Here is a 24,373-nt window from a genome sequence, read left to right as displayed (position 1 = left end):
GGCTGTTTATCTACTTCGAAACTTTCTCCTCTCTCTTGCTGACAGGAAAAAAAAAAAAAACTTGTTGTTGCTCGCAGACATTCGCGCAACCTACAACACGAGACGTCCGGCGGCGTAAGATGGCGGGCGGGCGGAAAGCAAGTAGAGAAAGCGAATCCACTCACCGTCAGCAGCTGCGGTGGTGTACACGTTCCCTGAGCCAGCTTTAACTAAGAATGAACCGGGGCCAAACTCATCCTCCGAGTCAGAGTCCCGGGCTGGCTGAGCTGCACTGTTACCTAGCAACCCCCCCTGGTTCTGATTGGTCCCAACACGAGGGGGAGGGAACGGGTGCCGCTCGACAGGGGAGGAGGAGGCGGAGGAACAAAGCTGCGGAGGACCTGTGGACCACAAACAGAGACAACACACGGTGGTGGAGGGTCGCTGGATGGAGGAGGGGGTGGGGGGGGGCACCCAAACATCTCACACACATACATTGAAGACTTAAATGACACTTGACAAACAAACATCAACACCTTCCCCCCGGTCTCAGCCAACTCAAGCCAGCTGCGAAGAACAAGATGTGCCTGACTTGGCTTCAAAACACCTTCAAGGGGTGTCAGATGTATAAAAAGAGGATTTTCTGTGAAATATCACTTTCAAACACACGCTTTGCCGTGTGTCAACAGCAAGACTCAACTGCAACACTTCAATTTCCTCACCTTGATTGCCATCACTTGAGGGGCTCGTGAACTTGGTCTCCTCGAAATAGCAACGTGAAACGAGCTCACGAAAAATGACGGTTTGGTTGGCATAAACGTTTCTACCTGAGGACAAAGCACCGAGAATTTGGAAAATCTGATGATGGGTTCTAAAAATGGATGAGTTGATGTGCTCACGAATTCATCGCTTGACCCTGGACAATTCAATCCCTTCGATGAACCTTTCCGGACTACGTGAGAGAGCTGGATGCAAACAGAACCCCGGGCAAGATCAGGAAGAGCACGCTCAAAAGAGCCCAAATGACATCGGCTAGATTGAAACCCAGAAGCTCCATCTGTAATAAAACGCATGGGCAGATGCGCACGGCGCTTGCGGGTACGGATGACCTCCTGAGGCAGCTGGAGAAAATTCTTCAAGTAATCACAAGCACCTCAGTAGGAAGCGGGCGGGAAATGACCTACACGCCACATATGAAGACGCGACCACAACGAAGGCTCACAAGCATCAATTGAACATTTGTAAGGCTAACATATGTGACTAGCGTAACGCTGACTGTCGAGTATGATGGGAGGGACAGTTTCGGTTTGATGAAATCAGAAAATAATGAGACAAGCAATAAGGTCAGAATATTTTGAAGCGGCTCCAAGTCTCCTCGCTAACATTTAAGCATTTTTAACAAAGGCATAACGGCGGTCCGCCTTTGCATTTCTGCTGACCGGACCTCCATCCATCACGGCTGGGCAAGCGTCCCGCAAGAGTATTAGAATGCAACTCATTGATTTGCATCTAATTAGAAAACAATTAGACGGGTTAGCCAGAGAGGGCCGAGCCGTGCGCAAGAACTAAACGTCTTTGAGGAGGCGTCACGGGACATCCTTCGCCGGACTTTTACTGTCTGTGCTGTAATTCGGGCACTTTCAAACTTCAAGAGACCACCTTTGAAGCGAGAAATCGATCTGAAAATCATCCTGACGCCAGTTAAACGTTACCTTGCGCAAGCTAACTTAACCCGCTTCCGCTAACAACAACGACAGAGCGGAGCTAATTTACAAAAATCACACACAATCTAATTTATGGCAAATTATTTTAGCGCACCCCAGTTTGAGGCCCGCTACTCAACGCTGAATCAATCCGGGCAGCGTTTCAGCTTGAGAGTGACCCCTGAAATGGGTCGGCGGGCGCCTTTCGCTCGCCATCGCTCCAATCCATCAGACCTTCACTTAGCATCAAGTGGACCGATTAGCTCCTGACAGCTTGGGCGAGCAACGAGCAAACGCGCGGTGCATTAAAGGTCTGAAGCGAATGCATTAGCGGGCTCGTTAGTTAGGAGGCCCAACATGCTAGCTGGTGATAGCTAATGAAAGCGCGGCGTTAAACGCAACATTCCCACCAGAGCGACTCATTACGGCTCTCATTAGCAGCAGAAAGCAAAGTGTCGCTACTTCATGTCAACAACTAACAAAACACACAAAAGGTCCAATTAAATAAAAACATTTTCATTAAAAAATGCATTAAAGCATTAACGTCAATTTGCAGTGTTTGCTGATTCTTTTCAACTAAATACTTTTATTAAAAGCAGCTTTTAATGCTTCTGGTACTGTGACATACATAAATGGGTACACTTGATTTGAAAAGTAAGAATTTCATCCAGTTGTCAGCCAGCATACGTGACAACTGTGAAATGGCGCTCGCTGGTTCTTTAAAGCCAACAATCAAAGTGAAGAGCAAGCGTCTACAGCTAACTTATCAATTTGAACCCATTCATCAAAAATATGAGGCAACAGGAGCCGTTTCAAACAAATATTTCAAAGGCCACTGACACATTTATATGTACCTTGTTTTGATAGCTGTCCACCCAATTTTGAGTCCATGTTTGAAGCTAACTTCAATGATGTACTATATTTTTCCAAGCATTGTATTAGAATGTAGTGGACACTCGATCGACACGACTACAAGTTGTTGTGATACATATCCTACTCATTAACTTGGTTTTTCCAAACATATTGATTGATGCATCATTTGTGCCAGCATAAATTCCCGACGCCTTGGGCAGAAACTAAATTTGACCTATGTGCCAATTAAATGAAAAATAAAAATAACCCACTTCAAGTGGCACGCAATTGTATTTGTATTTGTTTTGTATTAATATTTTTCTGTTTATTTTTTATACATTATAATTTGTATTCAATTTATTTAACGAAACATTAAAATGCACAATTTTGTTGACGCAGTCTCAAGCATTCTTAGCAATCATGGGCTAATTAGCTACTTCAGCTACATACGTTAGCCACCTTTACTTCAGCATCCTAAGCCGTGTCTGAAACCTTAGCGATATTAGCAACCCTATGAGATTTAGCGATACGATGCTTCGTTACCATACTAGCTCCCACTTTCTACACAATGAAACCGACACACAAGCAAATAATTCGAAACAAAACCTCTCCCGCAGCTCCTGATTGTTTCATTTTTTCATTGTCAAGGTTTGACTATGTCGCAGTCAAAGAGAGAGAAAGAAAAATGAGTAATCATGGTTCCATTAAATACACCTCTTGCAGCAAATAGAATTAACGTTCTCATAATGGGAGTTACATGAAGCTACAGTTGCCCAAGCGGCGGCTTAATTGGATGCCTAATGGCTCTGCAATGGCAGCGAGCAGCACCGTCATCATCATCATCATCTGTTTTCTTTTCATTCCCAGATGACACGCCACAGTAGAGTTTAGGTGCGACTCTGGGACTTATTATTTTGGTCTCCCTTTCGCTTTTTATCAGTCTTCTGGGGTTCTTGAACTCTTTGGGTCTGACGGACGGCAGAAGCAAACTCTGTGGCTGCCAAGAAGCGGGAGGCTTTTCTTTTTAATACATTAAATATATAAACATAAAAGTCTGCTTAGTGGCCTATAAAAGTTTGGCCCCGACAATATTTGTTCTCAGTTACACTTGTTTTTATGAAGCCTCTTTGCACAACAAATTACAGTGTTATTGATGAAACAAACACTGGGTACCCTTTATAAGTCAATAATATAATCTTGACAAAGATTTATGTTCTCTCAGTAAAAAAATTTTACGACAATAAAGTCGCAATATGATGTCAAAGTTAACGGCAGAAGTCATATTTAATACTAGCCTTGTTTTCCTGAAAGCACGCATTTAGTATCAAATGAATAGGACCACATATACGACACGTATTCTCCAAACAATACTCCTTTTGTTGTTGGGGAAAAATAAACTCAGACTTTATACAGGTAAAAAATACGCCTCTACTCCATTTTGAGAACATTTTTTGAGGGTGATGCCAATTGCACTTGAATAGATTCCATTTGGTGGCTTCAACTGCAGCCATGCAGTTCAGACAACCTGCCAAAACAAACAAACGCGAGGACTGGCAAAGAAAGCCAGAAGTGAGCCAGCTCGGGGGGGGGGGGGGGGAAGTCTCGGACTGCGCTCCTAACCTCCTTTCAAATCAATAGTCAAAAAGAATGGCGCTAATGTACGGCACGGTGGGACACAAATGGTCTTTTTATAGACACGGCACAGGAAATGGAAACGATATTTGCCTTGCAATGAAAGAACACGACCGCACAAGACGGCACGGTTCCATTTAGGGCCAACCTGCAACGTCGTTATCGCCACTTAAAAGCCGGTGTCCATTACTCAGAAGCAGAGTGTCGGGCAAATTATGGGAGGGATGCTTTGCGCCGGACCGGGAAGCTAACGCGAGCTCGTTAACGGACTCGCCAGACACTACTGTTTGAACATGTTGCAAATGTCGTAGCGTCGTTAAAGCTCTCGCTGGTTTTTAGTCATCTCTGGTGACAAACAAGCGCAAATTGATGGTGTCTGCAAGTCAGCAGGTGGCAGTAGTGGTTCCAAGAACACAATTTTCTACTTTTTGTCAATATTGGGTGCAGTGCATTTTCATTGTTTATTTTATATTTGTATTCTTTATGCCAAATATAAATTTATTCGAGCTGTTTTCTTTTCTCCATGTCGATTTCAGTTTTTCATTCCTGAAAAGTACGTTTCATATTCTTTGAAGCTACTTTTAACGTCATGCACAGTGAGCATTGACGACGAATGCACTAGTGAAGACAGGAAAAAAAGGGGGTGATGAGATATCAGATCTCCTTCCCTCCCATTAGGCCGGCCTCTGTCACGGCCATCCATCCAGTCCACTGTCATCCTCCCAACCGGAGGGCCGGCGCATCCCGCCATCCGTCTGAAGGACGCCATCTGTTTGCACTTTACTGTGACGAATATGAGAACTTTCCCAATACCTGCACTAGACATTTCAAAAGAAGTCTAATTATAAATGTGGGGGTAAATTTTGTTTCTTGAAATGATTTTATAATTGTATCTTTTGGTCAGCATTTGTGTATATTATTCATTTTTGGCTGATGTGGATATTTTTATTTTTGAAATGAAACAGTTTCACCATGACTGTTGTTGGAATGCTCTGAGTCACTAAACAAACATTTTCCATGAGCTTCTTCCTGGTCGTTAGCCGGCTTGTCCGCGGAATCATTAGCGTTGATGTAGTGTGGCATCATTACCCCCCCCCCCCCCTCCATCTCACCCTCTCCCAACCCCCCCATGATGCCCTATTCAAGCCTCCTGGCAGGGGCCGTCATTGTTCAAGGATGAAAAGTGAACAGTGTTGTGCGCTCACCTCAGCCTGAAGGCGTGCGACGACTATTTTAAGCATCTCCTGGCCGACGCAAGTGCCCGGAACTAACATGCTTGTGGGCCTGTATACACGTGTGCTCTTTTAAATGGACCTGGCTACCTTGATGTTGGCCATTCTTGGTTTAGCGTACCTAGCATCTTTAGCTGTCGAAAATCTTACAATGAGAAAACTCAGGCTGGGTAGACAGACGAGGAGAATTAATCGTAGCAACCTTTAGCGGCCTTAGATGCTTTAACTAGCTAACCTGCTTAGCTGCTTGGGTCACTTTAGCCACCTAAACTGTCATAGCATCCTTGGCTATCTTATTAGCCTAATCAAAGATGTATTAGCATTCTTATTTGCCTTGATGAGTTTCACCGACCGTAGCTGTCTAAGCCACTTGAGCTATCTTGTTATTTCTTAGCATCCTGAACTTTCCGCAAATTCCGCAGCCTTATCTGCCTCGGAAACCTTATCTGTGTTAGCATTATTAGCCTTAGCCGTAGCCTGAGGGAAGGAAAATAAACAATGGTGATTGAGCATAATTATCAGCTTTTTACTCTGTCTCCTCTGGCGGATAAACACAATGACATGAAGAAATAATGGAGCACAATGGTCCACTTAACCCCCCCACCACCAGCACCGTGTCATCAGTAAAGAAGATAGAAGTAGACTTTTGCAGTGTGAGAGACATTGCGGGCCACTCATTAGACCCCCACAGAACAAAGAAGCCCTGGCTGCTGATCCTGCCTTTATCCCATGGTTCCTTGAGAATGAGATGGCTGCCTTTTGATTTCTTCTTTCTTTTTTTTTGAAGCGCACCTTCCTCAAAGTGCTATTTATGCCCTGGCTGCTTTTCCATTTCAGTCACTTTGTGCAAACAGTTTGTTTGCACGTCTGCGGAATGTAAAACACCGGGCGCCGAGCGAGACGTCGGCAGCGCTGCCAAATCCTGGACGTATTTAATTCACAGCACGCTGGCGTAGACCTGAGCCACTTTTTTTTTTTTTTTTAAACGCTCGTACATACGAGAAGGTGGCTCATTTACGAAGGGAGCGGCGAATAAATCACCAAACGGAGGCGACGCTGATTGTGCAGGTTTTTTTTTTTTTTTTTCCTGTGATAAAAGTGCAAATGCGAATTCAACCTGGCGATACTAAGAGGAATAGAGAAGAGGTATGCCAGAGCACAAATTAAAAGAAAGAAAAAAGAGGTAATCCAATTTTCCAATGACTAATTCCCTGTGTGGCAATGAATAGAAATGTGGGCGCCTGCGGGGTACAGTAAATGAGCCTTTATTAAGGCCAAAGCAGCAATAAAGCCGCGTTGGAAGACACTGACTCGCTCTCACCAGTGGTCATTAACATTTTCTTTCATTCTTATAAACCGTTTTATTATTAGATGAATTGATCAGGGGCCCTTATTAGGGATGATGCAATAATTATGGTTACTACCCCATGAAGTGGTATTGCGTACGTTTTTGCCATCCAAAAAGACAAACAAGGAAAGAAAAAGGGCATTATTTTTTGTCAGTATTTATATCTGTTGTATTTCTTTGATCATAAAAATAGTTAATTGAGGCACTATTTTTTGTCTTTATTTATTTTGTCGGATATTTTTGTATTATTTTCAAATGTTTCGCTTTTTTAAGGAGGCATTTTGAAATATTTTAGCTTATTTGTGTATTTTTCATGTCTTTTGAAATTAATATTTATTTAATATTAATATTTAATTAATATTTGTAACTGTAACGATGTAAAAAAACAGAAAGGCATATTACTTCTACGTAAAAGCACGTTTCATCCTGAATGGTCAGGCTTCCCGATCATTTTGTCATTTGGCACGCCGGTGTCGTTGGAGTCGATGCTGGATATTAATGGCGCTGCGGCGTGCGCATGAATAACTAACGAGCGGGCGGCCCGCCAATGCGTTTCACCCTTGGCGAAGCGACTCTTCATATTTGCTAAGAATCGAGTGTCTCATCGCAAGAGGGAGTACGGGGCGGGCGGGAGGTTAAGAAGTTCTCGCATCTTAAGGTGAAATCGAGCGCTATCGACTGGACAAAGACCAGCCAATCTATTGCGGGGCGACGGAATACAATTAAAAACACACGGCAATTAAGCGTGACCCCCAAGATCCAAGGCGTTTGGGAATAACAAGCAGCGTGCTCACGTTGACGCGGTCATTTCAGATACTTCCAGACTGAAGGGCGACACAAACCTATTATCATATCCGAGAAATTGTTCCTTTTAAAAAGGACGTAACTGTGTCACCATAGCAACCGCACCGCACAACTTGACAATTTACACTCTAAGTATAACCCTTTCTTTTTTTTATTTCTTGCTTGTTATTCAACGCCTGATAAAAAGTGACAACCCAGAGCTTTTTTTTTTTCTTTGGGTTCCAACCTGACCTAAAACTGAATTAAATGTGACCACTAATGAGAGAGAAGGTCTCATAGCGCTGCTACTTCATCAATTAGCACTTGTCTGTGATTTAATGAATCGCCAACAATTTGGACAGAAACAGGCGTTTGTAATATCGGAATATTGGACCTAATGTAGAGATGGCAAATTGGGCTCTGCTTGTACTTAATCGAGTCAAATAATGAAAAGGATCGTTAGCGAGCAAAGGGTCCTTTGGGTACGAGGAACCGTGAATGGCACCTTGGCCCACGATGACGGCAAAAATCAGCAAACTTCATGAACAGATTAAAAACAATTGTTTCCAAAAAGAGTTTTTGCTTTAAGATCTTTCCCCCTGCTGAAAACGAAACAAAGAGAATAGACGACACAACTTTGCCTGACAAACAAACATCTGCTCGTTTAATTGGAGGGCACGATGCGAAACGCGCGGAGCGGCTAACGAAATTAGCATCGCTGTCTCGGCCCTCGTAAACCTTCAAACGACAATCAGCAGCGACAGATACAAACACATAAAACATAAGATTGGACTGTATGAAAACGGGACAAATTCCTTTTGAAGTCCAAAATAAGAAAAAAAAAAATCTCAGCGGTGGTCCGATGATTAGGGCTAGCGTCGCTATCTCGCCTCGAGCAGGAAAAGTGTGTATTGCATCTTCTCAAAGCCACATAAATATAATCACAAATGGGGATAATTAGCTGGATCTTGTGTGGGTTTTAGGAAAAGAGCATCAGGATTAGAACGCTCATCCCCTCTCGCACGCCCCCCCCCCCCGGCGCCCCAAATGCGGCGATGCCCGTTATGACCATCCGACAAACTGGCAGGCGACGGGTGTGCGGCCACGCTGATAACAACCCCAAATTGTCCACCAGGGCCTGGAAAAGCCTGCAAATTAGCCTGCAAATGATCCGGAGAAGCTCTGCACTGTAAGCCGCAGTGATCTGGGCCCCAAGAAAAAACAACGGGGGGGAGCATAAACAATTCCGCACAGAGGACAGAATTGTCCACTAAATCTTACTTTTTTCCACATAAGATTAGATGATTTGGATTTTTCCTCCCTATCAAACAAAACGATCATTTAGAAGCACACGCTCTCGTACCGTCGGGCTGCCGGAGCTTCAAGTCCTGACATCAGATACGACTCGTCATCAGCGATATCGCATAACACGTCGAGAATTACGAGCCGAGGCTGAGATCAATAGTCAAGACGCTGCAGGCGGTGGCATCAAGCAAAAAAAAAAAGAATCCCCTCACGGTGTCCCACATTTATAGAAGAACTCAATATATGCAATATACGTACGCTCGCATTGTTTCCACGCTGATCTCAATTTGTGTGTGTGTGCGTTGACTTCAATTACCAAAACACCGAGCTTGCATAAAACAATTTTTATAGCCACCACAAAGTGATAGTGCATTAAAAAGTATGAAAAGATGCAGAAAGGCTTGGTTGGTTAATATTTAATATGTTTTGAGGGACAATAAACGCAAGGCAGCTGGAAACAACGCTGATGCTATTTTCTGTGTTTCAATGAAAAATGATTTCTTGTTATCTTAATATTGCGCCAATAAAAATAAAGAAATCAAAGTGTTCCCAGGACTTGGCCGTCCGTCGCTACTGATGCAAATTCCAATCAGTGTGAGAGGCTTTCTTTTTGCCTGCCGGGATTCTGCGACTTATCCCCCCCCCCCCCGCCGTGCTGCTCTTAAAGATCTCAACCTGGCCAGCAGATCAACGCTTTAGCGAGTCTTTCGGCATACAATCAAATACACGAGGGGAGGTGAAAGAGGGCGAGGATTTAGATTGATTTTCTTTTCAAGAGCAGACATGTTATGCAACCTCCCCCCCTGTCCCACCCAGAATTGAGAATTAGAGTGTACCAACGAACCAAAGAAGTGACTATTGAGCCGGCTAACTACGACTCAACTAACCAAATAAGTGACCTGTTGAAATGTTGACTACCAGACCGACCGACGAATCAATGAACCTAAGCGACTAAACAAATAAAAGTGTCGTCGTCCAAGTAACGCTGCCGCCTAATTGCTGAGTAACCATGACGACGAGGGCCGATTCTATTTCCGGAAGCTAACCTGCGCGTCCAACAAAACTGTACTCGCCGTTGTGGCTTTGATGTAGTGTTTCACCCGGCCGGTTCTTGCGCCACATTTTATATATAAATAAGCCAAACTATTTGGATACAAATAATAAAGTCCATCTTTCATTCTCGTTAGAGGGTTCGAGAGTTTGGATTTATCCCGGACACTTCTTTCATAAGATGACTCATGAGGCACAAGTGAGTTGGCCTGTTTTGCGTGACTGATGACAAACGTAATTAACGTGGCATTGATTTCCTATACTTTTATTTCCATTCCATCTAAAATGGTGTTCGGGAAACACACATTGATTGGCGTGTTGTCGCCATGAAGTTAAGCCTGTGACAAAATGTGGTTGTTCTTGCCCCAACACATCAATAGCTGTCACGTTAAAGCATTTCTTTTGTTTTTATTGCTAAAAAAAACCCAACCATGCTGTCTGATGTAACAAATGAAGCTCATCATGTATCAATTAAAGCAGCATAATGTGCTAATTGGATTCTGCAAGAGAATCAGATTGATGCTACACAGGCTCGCAATAAGGAGGAGAAGAAGGTCTGTTGCTGCAAGGGCGACCCGGGATTACCTACTTTACCGGAGCGCTCGATAAAGCCGGCCGGTCGACCAGCCGGGATACAAGCCTCTCGTGATGTGTGGGCTCAGAGCGCGGCGCGGCGCTCCTACGGAACGCTGACGTGATCAGACGGGCTTATTTTTAGGCATGTTATTCCAATAAATAAATGATGAGACATGTTTATTTCAAGGCCAGTTCTGCTAGCGAGTTAACGTACGTTTTTTGATGTCTTGATCTGTTCACACATTTGCTGTTGCTTAAAAAGCAGATTACACTTCTGAAGAGTAGAAGGAGCAAAAAAATAACTACCAACTAATCACCAAAGACACTGACTGACAAATTGGCTAAATAAATGACTAATGAAGCAACTTACAATCTAAACTAGCTAAGTAACCAACAATCTATCCAACAACTGACTAAGCATCAAACTCAGTAATTGGCCAACTGCCCTATCTGGTCATTTATTATCTAAGTTACTAATTATGCAGCTGAGTAACTAATCAACTAACTAGCCAAATAATTGTTTACATGCAGACAATGCTAATCGGCGTTCAATAAGACCTCAGCTTGCTTTACACGATAATGGATGTATGAAGTCAATGGCGGGCCGATGTGGATGAAAGTAGCATTCTTCAAGAACTTGTTTGCTAATTTCTGTGCAGAAACTTGTGTTGAAAGAGATAACCGCGTAGCCGAGAGGCTGTGGAGCCACGTAAACGCAGATCCTCCAAGCGTTGTTTTTTTGGGGGGGGGGGGTTTGCCTGGAACGACGCCTAAAGGCGTGATGAAGATCACCCGCAAGACTCCAGACTCAGGAACCATTACCTTTGAAAAGGGCACAATGAATTGTGTGCGGAGAACATGTAGCAACTAGCTAAAACGAGCAGTCTCAGTGTCACTCAGTCACTGCACACTTTGCACACAATGTCTACCCCCGATAGCAACTAACTGAGGAAATAACAGCTGACTAGCCGGCTAACCAACAATTTACCCGACTAAACAAACGACTATACTAAGTGACCAACTGACTAGTGATGGGAAAATGAAGCTTCAAATTTGCTTCATGAACCAGTGACAGAAAGTGGAAGCGTACAACTGGTTCATTTTCCCATCGATACGTTTTCGCCGACAGGACCTCGGGAAAACAGCAGCCGAGTGAAGACTGTGGCGTAAAATACGGCAGCTTTTCCAAGACTTTTATTCCGCCATAGCAATGACAAATCCCAGCCATACGTTATCAGCTGCGGGTGGGTGCCGCCTCGAGCGGGATGGAAAAGGGGCAAAGACGGGCCGAGGCTGCGAGTGCGCCGTGCATGTGGGTCATGGCTAACAAAGCCAGCGGCGGCTCTTTTAAGTTACAGTAAGACGCCCTGCCTTGATGTTCTGCCTCGGCAGGGCCTCGCTATGACTCAACAGGCGCTGGCTGCCTGCTCCAAGTGTCCTCACGGGGCTCTCTTGGGAAAAGAGCCACGATGGGAAGAAACACACAGCATTCGGGCACTTGCACATACCACATGAAAAACACACAAAGAATTGCCCCTCTTTTTTCCCCAGATTGATTTTTGTTGTTGTTACTATAGCGAGATAGCTGGACTGCTGATGAATGGATAAAAAGGACACAGCAAACATCTCGTGTATTCGTCTACAGTCGGCGCTGGCTTATTTGCATGCATTAAGCCAAGGGTCAAGCGAGTCGCATGTGAAAAGGGGGATCGGGGACGAGGGGCGCTCGGCGGGGGTGGATGCCCGCCGGCTGGAATACATTAAGAAGCCCAGTAAATGCTTTGTTGGTTTAAAGACACTGGAGCGCACGCGCCCTTATTTGATGGATTTTAATCAACTCGCCATATACAAATTGTATCTCATCGGGCTCGGTTGAATGAAATGCTTTTTTTTTTTCTGCTGGAGCCAGAGGAATAAAAAGGCCGTTTAGAATCAAGATGCCAGTCTCCGGCACGCCGCGTTCGTGACGCCGCAAGCCGAGCGAGTGCCGTCGTGCCGGGAGCTTCTCTTGCATTATGTAGAACGGAGGGAGGCACAATGTGGAAGCCCGCACACGCTCGCCTAGCCCCAGCGAGTCAGCCACTCAAATGGATTCTCCCTCCTGCGGACATTTCTGCTGTCACTTGGAAAATACATCGGCGGATATAAATGTAAAACCATTTGCGAGCTGCTCCGCGAGGCTGCGTCGGGGTAATTAGAATCTGGCCGACGGGCGCTACGTGAGCTTAGTTCTCCGCCGCCGAGGTGTCCTGAGAATTCCGTTGCAAATCTGCCACATCGTATTCGGAGGTTAGGGACGCACAAAACAGGAAGCGCCAGACACTTGGCGAGCTAATACCAAGAGGTAAACATGACACTGATTCATGGTGAGTCTCGAGACCTCATAGCGAAACAAATTTGGTGACATGAGAGTGCAAGACTGGAGATGGAGGTGAATGCCGGTATGAGGATCGCAAATTACCAACAAAGAGCTCGCTTCCGCATCTTTGTGGAAATAGCCGATATTTCCATCATGGGACCGGCTCGTTGACGTGAACCTCCACAAAGGAGGACGTTTTCTCACAGCTCTGTTTCACTTGGTCTTTGAGTTTATCATGGCTAGCAAACCCAAACATCGACTCATCATCGTACTTACCGTTTTCCGTGTTTTCATGTTCCGTGTCGGTTAGAGTCAGATTGGAGTTGGCCCTGCTGGAGAGGCACGAGCTCCGGCCCGACTTGGGGTTGCCGGCGCGGCCCCACAAGCGGACGGCGTGCTCCGGCGACACGGCGCCGTCCGTTTCCGTGTCGGCGTCTGAGCCCACGCTGACAGAGTATTCGCGGTGCGGCATGCCCAGCTCGCCCCGGTAGGTTGCGGCGTGGTGGCCGTCGCCGAAGCCCAGCTCTCGCAGGGAGAAGTCGGCACCTGCGGCAAAACGTGCGGCTGATGACATGTGACGGCCAGCGCATCATTTGGCATAATGTAGCCGGCGCTGTAACCTTGAGACGTGCGTATCTTTTAATCAGGTACGGTTGTGATCTTATGACTCCATATGTAGCATTTAGCCTGTTGCTAGGCGACTAATCAAAGCCTCTCGAGAACATGGATTTTCCATTTTTTAACAACCTGCATGTCGTATAAAGTTGACTGCGGGGTTGGGGGAAAAAAAAAAAGAAAAAAGAAATCATCCAAGATTTCACAGGGGAGCTCCTGAGCAGACTGTGAATGATAAAAACGTGGCTCGGGTGGAATTCATTGCCATTTGTTCTCGATCAACACTGGCATGTTAGCAGGATTTCATAACGTTCTCAAATCTCCTATCGCATTGAGAAGAAATGAAAAAATGTTCTCCATAATCCACCCATTGAGTTCAACCCTAGACCGCAAAGTGAGCTGAAAGTTGATGTTAAGCTAGCAGCTAAAATCCCACCTGGCCGGCCAAACTCGTCCACCTCGTGGTGCACCAGCTCTTTGACGCGGTTGCCGTAGGCCACGCGGGCGTCGTGGTCGAAGGCCTTGAGGGTCTCGGTGGAGCTGTACGACCTGGGGTGGGTTTTGCCGTCATCGCTGTCGGCCGACGAGCTGGTGTAGCGCCGCTCGTGGGGCTCCTGCCGAGCCGAGGTCAGCGAGCGGTACGGTCGGCGTTCCTTCACTTCCATGGCGGCGGCGCCTCTCCGCTCCGCTCGGCTCGTGTCAACAAAAAACAGTCAACCGAGACGGCTTCCTCTCAGAGCTTCTGTTAAAAGAAAAGGGGGGGCGACTTTTTAAGTTCGGTGCCGTGCGGTGATGACAAACACATCGTTGTTTACATTTACGTTGCTAAAGGCTAGGCTACGGAGCCACATTATCGGATGACATTTCGCAACGCTCCTCTGGCAAATTTGCCATTTTGACGACAATTAAGGCTTTTAATAAGTTTCAATAATAAACACATCAAGTACGACAACAACATAAAGGGATTCCGGAATTTCCCAGTTTCCCCTCATCACGTCAACGTACTGCCAAAGAGGTAACCGATACGCTTTTTGGGAACAAAAACAATGCACGTTGAGGTACATTCTTGAAACTTTAGAAATCCCCTCCTTCCCTCCCTTCCATTAGCATAGCATCAAGGAATGGTTTTCAAAACAATAAAATTAGCAAGCCAACCCCCGAAGCAGTTGAAGAGCCCTTACAGCTGGCGAGTGGGCGGCGTTTCCGCGCGCCCCCCCGAGCGGCCCAGGTCCTCGCACGGCGGCCCCGAGTCATTAATCACCGCCATCCTTTCAGCTGTCGATAGGTACAAACACAAGGCAACAATGGTGGTTTTCAAGCACATGTTTCGCCCCCGAGCAGAGGCAAGGAGGCTCCAACGGGGCTCATTGTCTCCTGCTTTGTTTTCCCCGAGCGGGCACTAGCGTAGCATCCCAAAAAGCATTGACCTCCACCAAGAAGGTTATGTTTGCATCAGCTTGGGTGGAATGTCCTCACGACACACATTCGGACACGGGCGTTATCGGGACATTTTGGGGGTGTCAATCCACACACTGTTGCCATAAGATTTGCTTTAAGCTACGTCGGCTTCACTATTAAGCTAACCGATGAGTCGGTCAAGATCGTATGACTTGACTTATGCCTCGCCTTACCCAAGCAGCGGCTTGACTCGACTTGCCACAGCGACTTGGGACTTTAAGTCTTAAAACTTACTTTATGAGTATGTGACTCCAAACCACCGGCTAGCGGCGCCCGCCGCTATCATGCGATAATAAGCTAAAGCTTTGATTTGACGACAGCGCCTCGGCCTGGCGCGTCCAAAAGAGATAAGGGCTCCATTTTAAAGCGTTATCATCATCACAAGGAGGCGAGGCGGCTGAGAAACAAGCGACGAGGAAGGTTAATGAGGATACACTCACAAAGACGAGTTATTTACAAGCGGCTCTGACAAACGACGTGCCGGGTAGCTTCCAGATGAAGATAGCCAGCGAGCGCTTTCATTTCCAAAAGTCGCCCCGCCGCTCGGAGCGCATTATCTATGCAATGATTCCAAATTGATTACCGGGGACAAAAGAAATGATGGATGGTCTGTTTTGCCAACTTTGTTTTGTTTTTTTTAAACCGCAACCTGCCGACTCAGCGTTTTTCAATAGCATTGTCCGCATTTGGCAAAAGGTGGCGCGTATCGGTCTGAGGCAAATAATGTTAAAACATTTCCAATGAACAAACACATTGTGCCCATTGAAGTCATTAGATCGGGCTAGATTGCCGCATTGTGTGTGCGCGAGGACACACACACACACACACACACACACACACACACACACACACACACACACACACACACACACAAACACAGAGGCTCATTAAATGATCCACAAAGCACATCTTCACAGGCGCTGTTAGCACATGTAAGCAATGCTAGCCGACTGGGACTAAGAAAATATATTATGCATGCAATATATATAATGGATGTATTATATATACCCATAAGCTATGTAATGTTGGGAAAATGCACGTTAAGAATAACAATAGGAATTGCAGAAAAGCTTCGCACGAGATGGACTTGCACATTTCTGCACATTTTTCAAAGGTGGAAACATAATTAACAGGATCAAATAGTGTGTTTTTAGTCGAAAATTATAGGCTAAGGCACCTGTTGAGCCACAATTGACAATCACTTAATAACGCTAACTGCCTCTCAAAATCATACCGTAACTATTCGCCAGAATATGGTCAGTTTCATATTTTTTTACAAACTGACAGTCGGTTGTGTTTTTTTTTTTTTTTAAACAAATGAACCAAACTCAAGTGTTTCAAACAGCTTGAGAGCAAAAGTCTTTTGAACTGTCTCTCGGCAAGATTGAGTGTCTGCATGGTTTTCCGCCTTGCTCAAAAAGGAAGTCCATCAACGGCTGAGGTCGGTGCTTTTTTTTCTTCCCCTCAAACAAGCTTGCCTTAAAACAGCTGATATGGTAAAAAGAGGACTTTCCCGACATCAGCCTCCAGCCGGCGTGTCACTCCAGCGGTGTTAGCCTCACGCTAATCTGTCAAGTCAATCCAGATGTCTGCCCCCCGCCGTGCACACCGCAGGGACCACCGGGCCCAGTGAAAACACCGCTTGCTTGTTTTTGTGCCCCGGCTTGTCGTTGTGGCCGTTGCTCCGGTGTCAGGAGTCACTTAAAAAATGCCATCAAAAAGGGGGTGGGAGGAGTACTACGGGGGAAGGCGGGCGCAATATAAATGCTAGTGATTCCATGCTATCCATCACGCAATTAGCCAGTGTGCTAAGAGATGCTATTCAGCGCAGCGGCGGCGTATAAATCCTAGCCTTCTTTCGCTCGCCGCAATTAACCGCGTGCTGCTCTTTACGTGAAACACAAGCCAGGAAAAGATAAAGAGTTAAACGAGAGAAAGATTGACTGGCTGGCAGCCAACGGAGGATTCCCAAATTCTCGTCTCGGCTTTCATCGACACCCCCGCAAAATGTTATTTGTCCGGCGATGCCACAAGATGGCGGCCGGCAAAACGGGCCTCCCACTAACAGCCTATGAAACTAATTTAAGAAGCATTTTTTTGTCTCTGGCTTGCGATGTACCACTTCAACACACTCCCTTGACACTAATTACTGTACTACTTTCCGACTTAGACCGGGCTTTAGCGTTACGTGCCGTGTACTACCTGTCGAGCGTCATTTCAGCTTGGCAACACGAGCTCTCAAACTTCTGAAGGGAATTAGAATTTATACTTTGTCGGGCTTTGTGCCGCTAGAAGCGTTGGACTCGAACAACATGGCCGCTCGGGCGCCGTTGGGCGCATATCTGCGGCATTGTCGAGTGAGTTCATTGAAAGCGGAGAAGGCTGCACACAGGCACTACTTACTTCTCCTCTGAAAGTCTTTCACACGGCGGGCCTCCATTGAAAAGCCCCCCTGGCTCCACAGAAAGGTGTGTTTTCAATAGAGACTTTGGCCAAAGAGGCCCGTGTGTGTGTGTGTGTGTGTGTGGGTGGCTAGTTCCGCTGAATGCCTCGCCAAACAAATCCGAATTCAGCCTCAGCCATGCAAGCCTGAAGTGTGGGGGGGGGGGGGGGGGTACCAGGGACTCCTTCCAGGATCAAAAGCTAACCCCTCTAGCGCAGCGGTGCATTCAAGTGAATACGTAAGACGGCCTCAACGTAAACAGAAAACGTCGATGGCTGACTGCAGCTGGAGCCTCCACGCTAATCACTCGCATTTCCAGCTCCGCTCACAACATTTAGGACGAGGACTTGCTAGGACTACAAAACTAGGACGAGGAGCACTTCAATAGTTTCCGCCTTTAGCGGCGCTACGTCAGAAACTGCTTTGGAGTGTGACGCAGTGAAGTTGTAGCCCAGCGCAAACGGCAAATAATAGAGCTATTGTCGCGATAATATCTCTCTCACAATGTCCGACAAAAAGCCTTATTATCTTCGTAAAAGCAGCACTGGCTGACCACAATGAGCCAAATTATTTATGAACAACACAATCATATCCCTGGCGTGATCAAGCTAGCAAACAGCGGGAAGGTGCGCAATTATGCATCCATCGCTTGCACAAAATTGAGCCAATTTGCCCCGCTTGTAACGACGCTAAGATGGATTTTAACAGCGCTGGAGATTTTGTTTCTCTCTCTCAAAATGAATTCCGAAAACAGCGGGCAGAAGACTATGACACACAGCAACTATTGAACTGTGTTGTTAGACACAATAAAAGCAGCGGCTGTCTGGTCTTAACATCCAGGGGGGTGGGTGGGGGTTCTTTGGCACGTGGTAATGATGCCATTGAAAAAGGCAAGAAAAAAAAAGGAGAAAATGGCAGTAATCCAACTTACGGCAAAAAAACATGCCAATCACTAGTAAAACAGACGCAACATTATAAAGCTGCCAGGAAACCCAACCGTTCATTTGTTTTCAAAGCGTATATTTTTAATTTGGGTCAAAGTGGAACCGGAACCCACCCCAAGATAAATTTGGGCAAGAGACGGACGGGGTAAAGCCTTCAACCCATTTGTAATGATTGCATTGTGATTGATTTGTAATGGATTGCATATTGAAATATTGATCTTACAACGGATCTGAAAGCAAATTGCAAAAGAAATCTGTCTTCAGTAAATACCAATTGAAGTCATTGAATGTTTTAAGGATTCACCCAATTGTGACAGAAAACGATCGCTTTGGACCAGAGTGTGACAAAACGTGTTTAGAAATCTATCGGTTGTGGATTTTGACCCGCCAATGTCAGAGACCTTTAGTCGAGACACCCGGCATCATAAAAAGCCTCCTTTGATAAAGTACCGATACCTTCGCTTTTTTCCTCGGGGCTACTCAGTGTTCCTGAGGCACGGTGATGACACGGAATGTCTGATGACGACCGGCGTCATCCACTCTGCTGCACTGAAGGGGCATTAAAAGGCCCCCCACACACCTCGGCAACATGGCATCAAACGCAAAGGCCCCGTCGGACCTCGTGACGTATTCATTTAATCCCGTGACTAAATGACGATCGATGGCCGCCGCTCAAGGCCGCAATCGGTATTGGAGATTTAATCAGGAGCCGGCCCGGGACAGAAAAGGAAACTTCCATAAATAAAACCATAGCCAGTCAATGTGATTAGCCCGACTCCTTCATTCTCTCTCTACACACTACTTTTACCGCCTCTGGTGTGTCAGAAGCTTCTAGTTTCTCTCATCCCGCAGTGATAAAAAAAAATATTGTCTGAATGAGTCATCCCGCGTCTTAATGCATCTAATGGATGGATGGATGGATGGATGCAAATGGAAGCAGTGTGCTCTCACACAACAAGCAGACGTGCATTTTCGTTTTCCAGGAAAACGCGCTCGTAGTTTTTTGGGGTGAAAATTGACAAAAGCGCACTTCGGCAACTTTCGAGAGGCGGGATAGACAAGATGGCCGACGAAAGAATGGAGAGTGAAAGGGATGATGCGAGCATCTTACAATCGTTGAATTTGCATTCAGTTTTTCTTGTGTAGTCACGGAAAGTTTGATTTCTCTGATGCAGGGGGGGGGGGCAAAATAGTGTGAGAAAAAGTTTACATTTGGTTAAAGCCTCACGCCACCTCAATGGGCAGTGGACAAACACTGCAATCATTTCATAAGGATACAAAGCACTCATGGAGCCATCAACAGAAGAAGGTCACAACAATGGTGACATGTAACCCCCCCCCCCCACGGAAAGCCTCGTACAAACAGCCATTCATTGCCAAAACTCCAAACAAAGAGGACCTTCCAGAGAAAACAATGGCATTAAAATATCCTAAAGCGTTTTTTTTTTTGGTTCATAAAAATGTCTGTGGCACAAATAAATCTGGCAGTGCCCACACACAAAGATGAAACCTCAAATTTCATTTGGTCAAGTATACAGAATTCAAAATCGGGAGCTGTCACATTTTAAATGGCCACTGGTGACGTTTTGCTACCAAATTTGCTGCTAGGTGGAAACATATGATTTGAATTCTTAGACATGTCTGCTGAGTCATCAATTTAGCAAGCATTCTCTGCCCAAACACAATCATGAAAATTTCTTTGGCAATGAAAATGATCATCAATGCTTGCGGGCATCCTTGGTAAACAAAACAGCGCAATAAGCTGTAAAGCTTTTGAAAATATGGAAGAAAAATTCATCTGCTTAGTCCCCACTGGCTAAAACGGGAAAAGACTACATTACCCATAATCCTCTTTGTTTTATCTGCTCAGCATTAGGACGCTGGCATTATTCCGAGCTTCGTCTTTCCGTTTGCAACATCTTGCATATTTGAAGTGTATCGAGATTTAGCGAGCGCGATAAATAATCCCAAAACGGCAATAACTGCAAACTCTCGCCAGTATAAAACTTCTGTCTGCTGAGAAAGTAAACATTCATTGTTTCTCTCAGGGGAGTTATTGTGACATTGTTTGTAGTGGTGTCACTATTTTGGAATGAAGCCCTCATGCTGCAAGTGTTTTGGTTTTTCTTTTGCATTTTTGCAATAACATGCCACTTTGAATGTTGCGCTTTACAAAAAAAAAAGTGGACAATTTATTTCTGCTGAGCATCCCTAAATGGAAGACAAACAATTTGTTGCACTTTGTGATTCAACTTGAGTGTGTTGTTATTTCTCCGGTGTTGAACTTTGCTTCGCAATGGAAGAAGTTGCGCCGGATTGATCGGCACGCCGGTTACGTTCTCAAATCGGCTCCCGAATCCCGACCATGAGCTCATGCCAGATTTTTTTCCTTTCTTTCTCGCCGCCGTAAAATGATGAAAAGCGAGCCCTCGTCAAAATCGGAGGCCGGCGAGGACTCGCTCAAGTGCGCTCATTGTCTCCCGTTTAAGTGGGGTCAAGACAGAGACCCCCCCCCCTCCCAACCTTCCCGAGTCCCCGAGCGGGAAGCGTCTGCAAAAAAACATCCACTCTTAACCCGCGGCATACCAAGTAGGCTCTCTCGGCCACAAAGGCCGGCTTTGTCCTGGCGCACTCAAGGTGCTCTCTCACGAAAAGCCCTCATAAGGTGGACTAATGGCGGCAGCGGCGGGGTGGGGGTGGTGGGGGGGTGGGGGGGGTGGGGGGGGTTGGTGACTCAGAGTAGAGGAGCCTTTCTCCTACATTTTGGGTCCAGGAGAGAATCTCGTCATCTTTCCGCCATTTCAACATACAAGTCGGCGTGCCAAAGGCATGAAAAAAGTCCAATGCGGTAACTGGTTTGTTTTGTTAGCGTTGCTGATCGCTTTTTTGTTTTTTTGCTGCATAGTAAGTCGCTGCAAATGATTTGGCAGAGCACCAAGCAACAGCTGGAGATTTGGATGACCTAAAGTTTGAGAAGCACTGGGGTAGAAGACACGCTATCTAAGAGAATTACCACACCGGGCAGAAGAAGAAAGGCCGAGCGGGCTAGCCAAGCAGCGAATAAAACTACTCAACAAATGAAACTTAATTGAGGTCAGCGTGATTGAAGGCGAGGACGGGCTGCCGCATAGCTTCCAGATGGCGAGCTGTTATTTCGTCGGGGTTCGCTAATGCGGCGCGGGTTGGACGCTTGTAACCCGAGCCTCCCTTGGGCCCCGCGCCTCCTAAAGCGGGGGCCGCAGGTTCAAGGCGACTTCAAACCGGGCCGCTGTTTGGATATGAAGGTAGGGGTAGGGGGGGGGGGGGAGTACGAGAGGTGGGGGGAGTTGCAAAGCATGTTAACACCGTTGCTGTGTTGAGCGAGTTTGGAAACAAGTGTGGCTTTGCTCCAAATCATCGTCGGAGGTTTGCTAACTGCAGCTGGAGAATCCTGCTGTTTGTTTGACGCCCGCGTCGTCTCGCGCTCAACCGACCCGAGTCATGTTTACGCACAGTGGTAAATTGTTTTGCATGCTCGACTACATCAATCGAAATATTTAGGCAGAGTGGCGGTGGTGCGAGACTCGACTGACGTGGATCGCGTACATGTTGCGTGATTTGACTAAAGTTAACATTTTTTGGACAAAGTCGGGCTTCAAGTCCGTGTCAAGTCGAGGTTCAAGTTTCAAGGTAGGATTTCAAGCCATGTTTAAATTAGGGTTTCAAGCCAGGGTTTGGAGAAGACAGGAATCTGTTGTGTCCCAATATTTTTGCCTGCATATTCAGTGTATTCCTCAAACCACAAACATGATTCATCACAATCAAGTCGGCGGAGCGGTGTTCCTCAGGGATGCGTTTTCAGTACACTTCCAAAACAATCGTGTTCCAATATTTCTGCCCTCCCACTCGGCTGTGTGCGATGCGTTTGTTATGTAAACTAGATCAGCAGTGACAACGCTGTGACGTCTGCACAAAAAAACCTCACCATAATCCTTTTTTGACACGTTAGGCACCCGCTCAATGACACAATTCCGTCGCTCGCCGACAGCTTTCCACTTTAAATGTAAAATAGGTGGCCACTAATAAATGGTGAGGCGGCTGCCACATCTCTCCCGTGCTTTTTTTTTTATTTACATGTATCTCGCCTGACGGAGCGCGATCCGAAAAGCAGAAATCATATGCGATGTTTACACTTTGCGCGTTTGAGCTGAGTCAGAGGGACGTTCACATCGAGCCGGCGCATTGTAGCTCACAGCTTTGACCCGCTGCAGCTTCTTTTTATGGCCCTCAAAAAAGCTCCCCGACTCCTCGTTTACTGATTTATTGTCATTTTGTCAACATCCCAGCAGGTCTTTGCCCGTGTACAAGTCAGCGCAGTTTTGGTGCAGAGAGGACACTGATGTTTATCGATTGGTCGATAGAGAATAGAGAAGTACCATTTAAGAATGAGGGGGGGAGGGGGACACTACAAAGAGAGGGCAAAATCAAATTGGAATAAAGCCAATATTTATACATTGCATTTCTTGAATTGGTAGAAAATGCTGCCAATTTACGTGGATTGCTCAAGTGTCAAATGATTAGCAACATGGAACTATTGACGCTATAGCCAAGTCTGCCAAAAGGATTAGCGATTGGAACTGGCAAGACTTGCAGAACTGCCCGATTCTTTGGCAGTTTCCCACGGCGGTACGTCACACGCTTCACCATATAGCAATCAGCGGCGCTTCAACGGGCGTAATCAGCACCACAGTAATCAGGACCGGCGCAAGCTCGGCTGGATTGCAGAACGCGTTGTCACTTTCGGCACTGCTACGTCACGCTCGCATTTAGGAGAAAGCAATCTGCGCCGTTTCAAGTCCCCACAATAAGCGCAACTGTGGAAATTGACGATCGCTAGCCAAAAGTGTTACTTGCAACAATACCTTGAAAGCGGCAAACTTGGCTTGAAACGCCATTTCAACCATGAATTGAAAAACAGACTCTTTTATTTGAAGCACTTCTCTGGGCTTGAAACCCAATTTTAACGTCCTAGCCGCAATTTAAATGTGTCAATTCGGAACACAACCCTTGTTTAAAATCCCGACACAAGTCGGACGTGTACAATTGTGCCAAACGTGACTCGGTACAACGATTCAGGAAACAACTCACCGATCTGGACAAATATATAACAGTGTTAAATAAACTATTTTAAGGCAGACAAAAGAGTGAGTTGATCCTTTCAGAGTGCAGCGATAGTGCTCTTATCCCTCAACTGTGCAGCTTTCAAGAAGGGATTATTGGACTATTTTAAGGGGGGAGGCGACTTTGTGCGGAAGGAAATATTTGGATGGAGCAATTTTTAGGACAACATTAAAAGTATGGCGAGATGACGTAGGGTCGCCGGGCGGCTTGCGTACTTCCTGCTGTGCCAATTTAAAGTTCAAAGGGGACTTTGATAATCCACGGTTATTTGTTGAGCCTGTCGCAAATTGTGGGGAAAAAAAAAATATAAAAATCAATTGACATCCCCTAAAATTAAACTGGTCAGAGATAGCTTGATGTGTCCATGAACATATTTTCCATCAAATGTTAAAATGAATATTTGACGTCTATAGTCGTCAATGGCAGTGAAGGAGTTCATTCTTGAATATTATGAAATATACCGTGAAGGTTTTGCCACCATTGCCTACATCTTCATTCATAGTCGGTCATATGTAAAGAAAAAAAAAAAATCAAACTGGCGCGATGGTGTGTTTCATACTGGAACGGTAAAAAGGAGCAGTTGGCGGCAGAAATAATCCCGTCACCTTGCTCGCACCGTAACACTCGGCCGTCTCTCCAATCCTCCGAGCGGCCCCGCGAGCAGATGGCCGCGTTAGCACATCCGTCGCAGTGTCATTTCCACATTTTCCACTTGCACAAACATGCCAATTTGTGTGTTTTTGTTTTTTTTTAACCAGAAAATCACTGAAAAGCAGACAGCGTGTTGACGCCCGAGCCCAGAAAGACAAATGGCGAACGCGCACAATCGGCGTTCTCTAAGTAAACAGCACGCCGGCGCCTTCCTCCTCCTCCGTCGTGACCGTGGATTCAGTGAAATGAAAAAGGGGAGGGAGGGGGGAGGAAGGGGGGAACT

At 45.9% G+C, this 24,373-nt stretch overlaps 1 protein-coding gene across 3 annotated transcripts in view; it reads right to left on the bottom strand.

Annotated features, from left to right (window-relative positions):
- Positions 1 to 24,373, bottom strand: part of tenm4 (teneurin transmembrane protein 4) — a 99,651-nt gene that overhangs the window by 60,140 nt on the left and 15,138 nt on the right. For 2 of the 3 annotated variants that reach the window (XM_085917082.1, XM_085917083.1), the window contains exons 4-6: positions 13,871 to 14,176; positions 13,096 to 13,365; positions 165 to 380 (exon numbers count right to left, since the gene is read on the bottom strand). In XM_085917082.1, the coding sequence (XP_085773208.1) occupies positions 165 to 380; positions 13,096 to 13,365; positions 13,871 to 14,099 (715 nt within the window). In that variant the 5' untranslated portion in view covers positions 14,100 to 14,176. The remainder of the gene's footprint in view (positions 1 to 164; positions 381 to 13,095; positions 13,366 to 13,870; positions 14,177 to 24,373) is intronic. The other variant, XM_085917084.1, reaches the window with a different exon arrangement.

The sequence above is a fragment of the Syngnathus leptorhynchus genome, chromosome 7, assembly GCF_054491065.1.
Source record: "Syngnathus leptorhynchus isolate UIUO chromosome 7, UIUO_Slep, whole genome shotgun sequence".
NCBI lineage: Eukaryota > Metazoa > Chordata > Actinopteri > Syngnathiformes > Syngnathidae > Syngnathus > Syngnathus leptorhynchus.
The sequence above is the reverse complement of the archived record's forward strand: the minus strand, read 5'-3'. Positions and strand labels throughout refer to the sequence as shown.